Here is a 12,674-nt window from a genome sequence, read left to right as displayed (position 1 = left end):
AAAAATCAATTGGGAAAAAAACAACCAGATTTGCATTGGGAATGGGGCCGAATTTCGGACCCGTGGCATAGGGCGGAAAAAGCCTGGATCATAACGAGATAATTGGTTTGTGCTGAACACAGGGGCAATCAAACCACAGATCTATCAATAAACAAGATTATTGAGATATCTTTTATTGAACACCGCGATAAAAATGCTCAAACCAAGGACTCTAGATTGCACGGATAAGAAACATGGCAACATTCTCAGAATCATCACTGCTATATGTGTAATCACCTAACAATCCGTCTAAAAATAATTTATTTATTTGAGTTGAAGACTATGTACTGTTGTATAAGTCTGAATAAACTATCTGTCTGCCTGTCTAATTCTAAGCCGTCATCGTCCCAGTGAAAAAAAATCTGATTTTGAATAGTTGGACATGATGCCCTGATGTCAAAATACGAAATGACCCGCGTAACACCGACCGTGATTTTCAAGAATCTTTAATAAATTGATAATTTAAGGTAAATAACATTTTATATAATTATACACAATTCCCTCGGTGATAATTAACAGCAAACGATGAATGTTTTTGACACCCATTTTATTTCAAGTATGCATGCAAAGCCGAATAAAATCGAGAGGGTCCGCTATATACGCTGTTTCATCATAAATTTAACACCCTTTCTGTGTTATAAACAAGAGCTGAAATCGTTAATTTATTCAGATTTATTTATAATAAGCTTTATTGATATGTTTTGTGAACAAAATACTACAATATATTCCATAAAAAATATAATAATCATGGCAAAGGAAATTCAATGGCCGGTTTCTAAACAAAAGCATAATCGCCAAGACCGTAGCATCAGTTCAGTGCGTTAGGAACGCGCGCTACTTTCTTCCGCCTTCATTCCTTAATTACTTTCGTTTTTAAACATTTTTTTCTATCGTATACAGAATTCTATTCTCCTAAGCAAGATGTTATTTTTAAAACTGAACTCCAAATATAAACGCTACAAATTGGTATTAAGTACGAACATGTCAACCGTAAATCTAGATTCTTAAACTCCAAAACGGTATGATATTTGCAAAAGTTAAAGTTATAACTCGCAGGGCTGTCGAAATCAGAAGAACGCTACAAATTGGTATTAAGTACGAACATGTCAACCGTAAATCTAGATTCTAAAACTCCAAAACGGTTTGATATTTGCAAAAGTTAAAGTTATAACTCGCCGGGCTGTCGAAATCAGAAGAAAAACTTAATATATATTTATATATCTGTTTACTACGTAACGTAAGCTTTCTAATGATATATAATTTGTCAAAATCGGCCAAGACATGAAACTATAATTCAACAAAAGACGTGAGTGGGTACATCAAAATGTATAACCTCGGCGCTTCGCTGTACGCTAATTGTACAAGATCGCCTAAGCCACAACACGGTAAAACGCGCGGTGGTAAAACATAAAATGTGTATTTCTTGTGTTCATCTCGCTATAAATCCATTAATAACAACTGGAATATACGTATATTTTTTGAAAGAGGAATTAATAAGCAACAAGATAACGTATAAACCAATAAAATCGGATGAATAGTTTTTGCATAAGATTGAATTTACTACAGTAAGGGTCAAATACTCAATTCATCTCCTATCAATATACACTCCGTGATACAACTGGTAGTTTTAACACACACATATAGGTTTCATTTAATAAAGAGCACAGAAAGCTAAAAAGTGATGTGGTTTGTTGTACAACAACAATTGGTTATGTGTAACCTATTCAAAAAATAATTTCGTTCAAGATAATTCGATGTAATTCTATAAACGATAAACACACTCCGTGTGTTGTGTATGTTTACTTTCAAAAATGTACATAAGTGGTTTAAAAGCACAATTTTTACACATTTAAGAGGTAATCGCTCACATTAATGTCTAATTAATGATAATTTTATGCATTAGCAAAGATTTAACGAGAAAAACTGAAGTTTAAGTTGAACTCAATTTGCTATAGGAAAACGACGGTAGCCGTTTAGACGTAAGCGGTGTAGCTTACGTCTAATTATTTGGACTAATTATGTAGCCAGACAAATCAGCCATTGCCTATTTTGAGAATGTCTATGTAGCCCTAAATTATTTTATGATGCAAGGTCATGGTCATGTTATACAAAATCAGCTTACGGTATTATAGTACATTAAAGAGCATGACACCATCTCTCTTGTCATAGAGCTTTTTTCTTGATTTGGGGAAATGACCTGGCCATCCATTTTGGGGAATAAATTATTGTTAAAACTGAGAAAGGGGAAACAAGAAATATCTTTAAAAAAGATATACGGCGTTGATTGTGGTCGATGTTTATGAACGATCAAAAGTTATCTCTATGAGATAAAAAGTAGCGGATGCCTTTTTTGTGCGCAGTTCTTAGCTACATCATAAGCAAATCAATTACGGGGTGTTGCGCCAGATTTCGTGGCTTATTTTGCTTTATGTGATATTATTACTCAGATATCTATATTTACAGAATAGAAAAACACAAGAAACATGAAAATAAACGAGTGCATATAGGTCAGCCGGCAATACTCAAATCTTATTTAATTGCATAATTATAGTATAGCGAATTATTGTGCTCATGCTTAATAAACTGGTCTAAATGGATAAATATTTCTAATTAATTTTATAAAAATTGGTCCTTATCATGCAAATGTTGAAACCATATCAAAAATCGATGATTGACATACCACAATAATATCGCCGAATATCTTTATTTAGTATCTTTCTGATCAAAACAGACTTCAAGTGCACAAAGTTTATGAGACGGCGTTTATATAAAGATTTCTGCAACTGACCGCAAACTGACCTTGATACCTTGCGGATTGGAATGCAATGCATTACAGTCACTACGTTATTGTCAGTAAGGCCGGTGTAACACAATGATCGCAACCCCTTCTGCGAACTCCGGTGATGAACTGTATATAAACTCTGACTTTCACAAATGGCCGCGCATTGACCCGAACCTCGCGGGTTGAAATGCAATGCAAGTAAGTACAAGTAAGTACTAAATATGACAACATAGCCTTTAGTATAAACGCTTTTGCGCTGGTAATTCTCTGAAAATAAAAGGTGAACGCACAAACTGTATTTATGTCGAAAATTGATTGTAAAACTGTTCTATCTATTGAGCCTTTTAATTAGAGATAAAATTGTTTCATGCAGTAAAACAGTGTTACAAAGACGCGGATATGTTTCCCATGTTCTGGTGTTATACTCAAATCAGCCAATGGAATAAATGAAGTGTATTCATTCGTACCTAGCCGCGGGAAATTTTATTTGAGTATTATTGGACACTTACAAAGTTCAAGTCAGGGTGAAAAGCTGGCTTAATACAGCTTACGCCGAAAAATTACCAAGGTTAGCTTGTAATTTGGGGAAAATTACATCATTTAAAAGAAATTCTCTTTGGGAAAGGGGCCTTTCTCTTGGCGGAAAGGGCCTACATAAGCTCTTCCTAAAGAAGGAAAAAAGCCCCTTGTCATCACCATAGAGCTCTTTTAAAACGTGATCACATAATTTGCCTGATATCTGTTTTCATCTTCATGTGCATATAATATCACATCCATCTGGTCCAGATTTAGTATTGATTACTTCCCTTATTTGTAAGTTTGTCATTGAATGGTATTTATCTGGCTATTGTAATTATATTGACACTGTTAACCCCTGTGTAAATAAAAGCATCTCATGAGTTCCACTTGCCCTTTTATCAATCTTACAGTACAGTACTACCATTATTGAGCAATAATGAAGCAAATCTACTACTTATGTTGTGGTTAATCTTTGGGCAATGGGCTGATAGCTTTTTTCCACCATGTCAGGAAAATACTTGTTTTTTCCATGACATACAAGATTTTGATTATCAAAACTGGATTTGTAAAACATGCTTGCTTTTTTGGGGGGGCAAATTGGGTCAGGGATTAGTGAAGGATTAGGATGTCATGAGCTTATGATTTTTGAGACGGCATGAAATTATATTGAGGTTTATAAATGTTTTATTGTTTGTATTAAGTCTTGTGTATTTTTGAGGGATTACTTTTATTCCGTTTGATTTATTGCTTATGTTATTAGAATGTTGTGGTTTGCCCATTCTTAAAATGCAACAAGTTCAAATTTTGTCTCAGATGTTTTGTCCATTCAATCCAAATGACCTTCATAGGGGGTCCTACAATAGCTTCAATCAAAATGACATGCAATGATTTTTTTTTATTTTTAGCTCGGCGTTTTCAGAGAAAACCCGAGGTATTGTCATAGCCAGCTCGTCATGTCATCCGCCGTCTAACGTCTGCCGTCCGCGTCGTGCTAAAACCTTAACATGTTGTTAAGGTTTTAAACATTGGCTCTAAAATCAAATTGCTTCCACCTTCAACTTTGAAACTTCATATGTAGATGCACCTTGATGAGTTCTACACTCCACACCCATTTTGGGGTCACTAGGTCAAAGGTCAAGGTCACTGTGACAAAAAAAAAAAAAAAATCTTACAAGCTTTAATTTATTCAAAACTGCACCCATAGCCGAGCGTGGTACCCGTTATGAGGTGCTCATGTTTATATATGTTACAGCCTGTGCCTTTTGGATTGGGAAAATTAGCATGATAAACCATGAAATTGGGAAAATAACGTGATTAACCATGAAATTTGAAAAATATAGCATTATATATATGACAATAAGTGACAGAATTAAAATTGTTTTTAAGTGTTTGTTTGACAGCATTTTTAAATAAGAAAGCAATGCTTTAATTTCTTTTTACAATGAAGACAATGCATATTCAACTTGCAATAATCTATGGATTCTTAAAAACACCATTTAAACATAGCATCTTCAGTGTATTAAGCTTAATACAGTAAAAACAAATTCATATGCATCTGATTTGTTTGTTTCTTTCCATTTTCAGACGATACTCGTCTTAAATGCTTTCACTTTGCAAGTAGACGGAACTCCAAGTTTTCCAATAGATTTCCTTGACACACATTAAACCATACCTAGTCTTAATCATCAATTGACAAAAGCATTAAATTATTCCTTAATAACCATATGATATCCGTAGTTAATTGTATTTTATGGTTTGCGCTCTGTGTGTCTATCTGTCACACTTTTCTGGATCCTGCGATAACTTTAAAACTTCTTCATATTTTTTCATGAAACTTGAAACATGGTCAGATGGAAATATGGAGATTATGCACGTCTTTTCATTTTGTTCCTACGTCAAGAATTCTGGTTGCTATGGCAACAAATATATATTTATAAAAATTCTGACGATGGTGGAGCCGGTAGGGGACACATTTTGCTCGGCAATAGTCTTGTTATTTGTTATTTTCTCTGTTGATCGAAATTTCTTTTTGTAGCTGCCAACTTGGACGATAACGTAAAAACAGGCATGCTCAATTAAGATGCATCGCTTATCCCCTGTATCCTCCGCAATATAGAGATTAGTGGATTTGTGGATAGCAACGTAAAATTGTTTAAATTGGGCTAGATTCGCTAACCAATACTTAACTCAGTTGTCATTCAGCGACAACTCGACACGCTCGGTTGGCATTTGTTCTTCGACATTATTGCTGTATAACATTATAATCTAATTGGAATAATAAGAGAAATTTCTGTCAGAGTTTTGAGAAAAAACATAGATATTTGCGATTGGGAAGCAGCGGTCATTTTTGGCAAAAAAAATCACTGACATGAGTAAGGAGAAGATTTAAACATGTACTGAGTTTTGTTTACAACATTTTAGTTATCTTCAACCATGTTGAATCATGTCATGGCAATATGACAAGGTAGTTTATTACTGTGGATGCCTCACGACATCAGCGTCGAGATTTCAGAAACGAAATTAGTGCAACCTTGTACTAAATCAACCTTTTTTTAAATGTTAGTTGAATCGTTTTGAATCCAAGTTTCTTATTCAGAACTGACAAAATTTGATACATAATGTTATGTAGCATAGCAGGTTTCCTGTAGATAATATTTGCTTCTTACCTGAGGCTTTGTGAATACAACTGGATTGTTTTGTACAATAGTCTGTTTGAAAGCTATGATATATATTGAGAAAAAGTAACATTTATTTTTGTTTGTATCATTGTGAAGGGAAAGTTGTATGTGGAATAACAATGACTTTACCAAACAGAAGTGCTCTAATGGTAATGAAGTGCATGAATTCACCAACATTACGGCGCAGATTGAGGTCAAGGTATTTCAGAAATGTTTGCCTCTGTCTTTTGTGTTTGCCCCTGTCTTTTTGTGTTTGTGCAGGCTTTATATATTTTAGAACATTTTTGTAATATGTCCTGTGTAATAATAAGAAATCTGGCTTCCGAATCTGGCAATCAAGATATGTATCTGCAATAATTTTATGTTTATAGTTTTTCAAAGCAAGGTATATTCATTGAGCCGCAATCGGGGGAAAAAAGGGGCTTACTGCATGAGTGTAAAGCCCTGTCCTAGATTAGCCTGTGCATTTGCAAAGGCTTATCAGGGACATGACTTGGCTTTTATGGCTTTTATGTCCCCCACTATAGTAGTGGGGGACATATTGTTTTTGCCCTGTCTGTTGGTCTGTTGGTTGGTTGGTTTGCGCCAACTTTAACATTTGCAATAACTTTTGCAATATTGAAGATAGGAACTTGATATTTGGCATGCATATGTATCTCATGGAGCTGCACATTTTGAGTAGTGAAAGGTCAAGGTCATCCTTCAAGGTCAAAGGTCAAATATATGGGTCAAAATCGCTCATTTAATGTACACTTTTGCAGTATTTCAATATTCAAGATAGCAACTTGATATTTGGCATGCATGTGTATCTCATGGAGCTGCACAATTTGAGTGGTGAAAGGTCAAGGTCATCCTTCAAGGTCAGATGTCAAATATATGTGGCCAAAATCGCTCATTTTATGAGTACTTTTCAATATTGAAGATAGCAACTTGATATTTGGCATGCATGTGTATCTCATGGAGCGGCACATTTTTAGTGGTGAAAGGTCAAGGTCATCCTTTAAGGTCAGAGGTCAAATATATGTGGCCCAAATCGCTAATTTTATGAATACTTTTGCAATATTAAAGATAGCAACTTGATATTCTGCATGCATGTGTATCTCATGGAGCTGCACATTTTGAGTGGTGAAAGGTCAAGGTCAAATATATGGGTCAAAATTGCTCATGTAATGTCACTTCTGCACTATTGAAGCTAGCAATTTTATATTTGAAATGCATGTGTATCTCATGGAGCTGCACATTTTGAGTGGTAAAGGGTCATGGTCAAGGTCATCCTACAAGGTCAAACGTCATACAGGGGGACATTGTGTTTCACAAACACATCTTGTTTTGGTTTAAAAGAAGTCTCTTTTAAGCAAAATTCCAGTTAAGGTGATGGAAAGTGTTGTACATGATAAGCCTGTGTGGATTTCACAGGCTAATCTTGGAGGACTCTCTACCCACATGCATTAAGTCTCATTTTCCCAGAGGTAAAGCTCATATCTTCAAGTTATGTTGTCATTATAAAAGTGACCTATTTAAAAGTTAACTGATGCTTTCTCGACCATGTGAAGATTTTATTTAAAGACTTCAAAGAGTCTAAGCGGATGTACTCATAATTTCCGATGGATTGATAAACTCTTATATCTTACCACATACTGCATCAATGATGTTTTCCTTTGGGAAGATTCTTCTATTTCTGTTTTTTCCGCTCAGTGTCTGGAAATCGTAAAAATATATTTGGGGTTATTTCGGGATGTTTTTCCACAGATGTTTTTGATGTTATCTATTGGTATTGATTGACATGATCTGCTGTGCCGAAGTCTTTAACCTGCATGATCTCCTGAGCAGAGTAAGTCTGAGACTGGTTCAGGAAATGAGAATTTATTTTCATGAAATGGGGTTTGAATGGGTGGAGTGGCTTTATGTGGCACAATTAGACACTGAAGTTTGGCACAGTGGAGTTGAAATTTAGGTTTATTCTTTTTGTTGATTGGAAGGGGTGCTTTAAGGCGTGAATATGTGAATATGAATAATTTCCAGTGTTAAGCGATAAAATTTATGATAATTTGTTGCCATATTGGTTGGTTTGGGCGTGGTATTTTTCTTGCGTGAGCACATGTGATAATTGATTTTATAACATAGCAAAAGTGCTAATTATTTCACTGAAGTTCTGCATTATGCTGCTGAAGTAACAACATTGAAACCTAAAATTGCTGGCTAAGAGAAAACTCTGATCAATGGAATGCATAATTTTGTTCTGATGTTTCTTTGATATGATCATAAATTAATAAGTAGACTTCTTTTTGCCATCTCCAATGAAGCAATATAAAATGTACATATTTTATAAAGCATAGAATTAATTATTTTTTAATGATTGATTGGTCTACACCAGAATTCCCAGTAGATTATTTTATAAAATTGTTACATCTGCTGGTTTAGTTCGGAATTGCAGAAAAGCGTCAAAGGACGTATCTGGATTATTCCGGTTGAAAGTTCTCCGTTTTTCAAAACGAGTTAACGAGGCAGAAGTTTATAATATTATTGATTATTTCTTTTCTGCATTAGGTAATTGGTGGATGGGGAAAGCTTTTTTACCAGTTAAAACAGCTCTTTGTTGATTGGAAGGCGGGTATTCAGACCAGAATATGCTGATGTGAACAATGTAGCATAATTATTTTATAAAATTGTTACATCTGCTGGTTTAGTTCGGAATTGCAGAAAAGCGTCAAAGGACGTATCTGGATTATTCCGGTTGAAAGTTCTCTGTTTTTCAAAACGAGTTAGCGAGGCAGAAGTTTATAATATTATTGATTATTTCTTTTCTGCATTAGGTAATTGGTGGATGGGGAAAGCTTTTTTACCAGTTAAAACAGCTCTTTGTTGATTGGAAGGCGGGTATTCAGACCAGAATATGCTGATGTGAACAATGTAGCATAATTATTCGTGGGTTCCCAGAGGTGAATGCCACCATTATTGTTGAGTTTTTGTCTGTACTGGATAAGTTTGGTGGATTGTATGTTCTCTGCATGGGAACCTGTGATAATTAATTGATAGCATGAGGAGGGTAAAGAATTGCTGAAAGATGGTTGTTGACTTTGCAAAAAATACTTTACATAGATTTGTGTTTAAAATGATGATACTGCAAAATAGTTCTATGCCAATGGAATTCTATGAAAACATTATCAATTTGACATTGTCAAAAGAACGCATGACTGCTTTGCTTGAATTGTGACAGACTGTGAATGCTGGGTGATACAAAACTGTTCTTCTGCTTTGAGTGATCAACTAGACTGAGTAAAATTTAACCATTTAAGTGCGGGAACCGAATTTTTAAGGCCTTTGCAAACAGTTTGGATCCAGATGAGACGCCACAGAACGTGGCGTCTCATCAGGATCCAAACTGTTTGCTATTCTGATAGGATTCTTTAAAAAATAGAAGAAAATGCTAATTTTAGAAATTCAGCAGACGACATTTTAGCAGACGACAAATTTCCCAGCATGCAAAGGGTTAACAAATGCCGAGTCATTCTGAAAAATAAATACTGAGTTTTTCATTTATAAAACCAATATTTAATAACATGATATAAAGTAAAATTAATAATTAAAGACCTGATATTGAGTAAATGAACAAAAAACATTTGTCTTACTTATATGGAGAGTTACATGACCTTTGGAAAAAAGCAGTTCTATGAATATTTTTTATAATTTAGAAAACCTGGTGTATGTCTTTCAATTAACTCTTCTTAGAGTTGCAGTCAATTGCAATGTTTTTGGGAAAGTCGATCTTCGATCTGTAGACAATATTGGATTTTTCTATGAAACCTGACTAATTGCCTGGCTGTAAAAGGTCTTGTATTGGATAATGCAAAATAATTATACATTTGCAACAGTCTGCATGTTTTTGTGTTGTCATTCAATCTAATATCGCCCTTGAAGTTTCTAGATGACAGAAATATAATGGAAGTCTATTTGTGTGGATTCTGTTAATAGTGGTAACGTTAGCCTTATACTGTGCATGTTATTGGACATAACAAGTGTATTGGATATTGTTCTATAATAATCAAAGAAGACCATAGTACGAGATAGTAGAACATATTTTGTGCTAAGTTTAACTGTTCCATGAACAGGATTACCTGACTTGTGTGGCTTTTACAATATTTTATATTGAGAGTGTTTTACCGCCATTGTGGAAAATTGGGCTTTTTGTAACTTTATTTCAAAACGTATGCCATATGCAATAAACAGTGTTCTATTGTCATTAGTGGCATTTATTCTGGGACATTTTTGTCCCTCTACTTGTTATCTATAATTTAGCGATGGATTACGTGTACACTTACTACCCGCCATTGGCACTGTCTCTAAAGAGGTAAATACTGTGTAAAAAACATGACAACAACAAGAGGACAACAACAACATTACAACAACAATGTGAAAACGATAACATCATATCAGCACCAAATAAACATCACATCAACATCCCAGTAACAACATCACAACAGGCGTTTATTGTTGCCTTGTCATACATCATTGATATCATTAGGAATAAACATTGTCTTTGGGGATGTCAAACCATTATTTAAACTACCTCACCAATAGCTTGAACTCTTTGTTCGGGTCCATATTCTAAAAAAATCATTATTAGGCAGTGCTCCAGCTAGAATTTGAAAAGGGCAGGGTGGCTTTTTTGTCAAAAGGGCACTTTCGACGCGCAGTATTTTGTGAAAAGGGCACTTTCGACGCGCAGTATTTTGTGAAAAGGGCACGTTCGAGCGCGCGGGTGTTTCTGGAATGCTTTCTATTGCATGTTAATTTATATGTTATAAATAATTGTATTATTCCCATTATTATCAAACCATTCAAATATAATGTCTACAATGAGGATTAAACTAATTACAATGTAATAAGAGATTTATGAATTATCATATGTAAAAAAAAAAAAAAATTTTTTTTTTTTTTTTTTTTTTTTTTTTGAAGGGGGGGGGGGGGCAGGGCGGAGGTTCGGGGGGGCAGGGCGGAGGTTCGGGAGGGCAGGGCGCGGCGCCCTTCGATTAAGGCCTAGCTGGAGCACTGTTAGGTATCAAAGACTATAAGCCAAAAGTAATAGTAAGGTGACTGCATGATTTTAAGCAAAGGAACACAATGGGAATTTATAACATTTTTCCTGTGGTAACAAACAAATTTCTCACATTCTCAAAGCTTATTATTTTGTGTACTTTCAGTGGCTCGAGCACAGTCGCCATTGACAACAAGATTGAGCAGGCGATGGTAAGTTGGACTTAGGCTACCCCCCCCCCCCCCCCCCCCCCCCCCCCGGTATCTTATTTACCCTTTACCCCTCCTTATTAACGAATCATGCAATTTAAGTCCCTTTCTTAGTATATTACATTTTGAAGGCTTCATTTCCAACCCTAAGTTAATGATGAGTAGCAAACAGCATAAAACTTGAACAGTCTACTGCAGGCTGTTCTGGTTGTTATAATGCTGGTTGCAAAAGCAATTTTCACTTTGCTTCTGAGAGGGAAGGGATAAGCAAGCAAATAAGATCGATATACACTACCCATGTATGACATTAATAATTCACTGTGACCAAGTCAGTGTTCATGTAAAATTCTTCACACAGCCATACATCTGCCAGATTATTATACGCAAATTAGTCATATTTGACACGTGTTCCTGGAAAACTAGGTTAATTGCATGTGAGTATTAAAGGGTTGTCCCAGATAACAGGGCCCTTGATTGCACTTTTTACCGCCGATATCTTCCCCCATAAAAAGTATACTTTTTTCCCCTATCTCAGTTAAAAATCCCCCCCCCCTTCAATTTTTTTTATTTTTATTTTTTGTTACTTTTATACCGATGATGCAAGCTGGTATTGTGCTACTAAACCTATATTTATGTTAATTACATTCAAATGTAGCGATTTTAAGTGTTTAATGGTTGGTGAAAAGATCTTCTAAAATTCCCCTTTTCTTCCAAAACGAAGCGAAATTCCCCCCTCTAAGGGCCCCGGCCCCAATCCCCCAAAGTGTAGCAAGGGCCCTGCATAAGCTGATGCAGTCTGCATAGGCTTATCAGGGACAACATCTTTTGTCTACACTATATTTTTGTTTTCAACAGACTCAGGCGACTTCAAAGAAAAAGACATAAATGTGAAATGTCATAGGTTATTAGCCTGTGGGGACTGCTAATCTGGGTTGATACTTAACGCACATGTATTAAACCCTTTGCATGCTGGGAAATTTGTTGTCTGCTAAAATGTCATCTGCTGAATTTCTAAAATAAACATTTTCTTCAAAAAAAATCAAACAATACTATCAGAATAGCAAACAGTTTGGATTCTGATGAGACGCCACGTTCTGTGGCATCTCATCTGGATCCAAACTGTTTGCAAAGGCCTTCAAAATTTGGTTCCAGCACTGAAAGAGTTAAACCATTTCCCTCTCAGAAGCAACGAAAATGGCTATTTGCAAATAGCATAAAACCAGAACAGCCTGCGAGTAACATCCTGCAAGGATGCTCAGTATAATGCATGAGGTTACATGAAACTCTATATTACACACAATGATATAAGCTGAGGGTCATTGCCTTGAAACCAGTGATACAAATAATATGGGGGTGGGGAGATTAAAACAGGTTTACAGCTCATAGAGGCTAGACAAGTGTCACACTTAGCC

At 35.4% G+C, this 12,674-nt stretch overlaps 1 protein-coding gene across 3 annotated transcripts in view; it reads left to right on the top strand.

Moving 5' to 3' along the window:
- Positions 1 to 12,674, top strand: part of LOC127833607 (TSC22 domain family protein 3-like) — a 121,055-nt gene that overhangs the window by 94,167 nt on the left and 14,214 nt on the right. For all 3 annotated transcript variants that reach the window (XM_052358966.1, XM_052358968.1, XM_052358969.1), the window contains exon 2: positions 11,220 to 11,265. In XM_052358966.1, coding sequence (XP_052214926.1) covers positions 11,220 to 11,265 — 46 coding nt within the window. The remainder of the gene's footprint in view (positions 1 to 11,219; positions 11,266 to 12,674) is intronic.

Source organism: Dreissena polymorpha, chromosome 6 (genome assembly GCF_020536995.1).
Source record: "Dreissena polymorpha isolate Duluth1 chromosome 6, UMN_Dpol_1.0, whole genome shotgun sequence".
In the NCBI taxonomy this organism is placed as follows: domain Eukaryota; kingdom Metazoa; phylum Mollusca; class Bivalvia; order Myida; family Dreissenidae; genus Dreissena; species Dreissena polymorpha.
The sequence above is the reverse complement of the archived record's forward strand: the minus strand, read 5'-3'. Positions and strand labels throughout refer to the sequence as shown.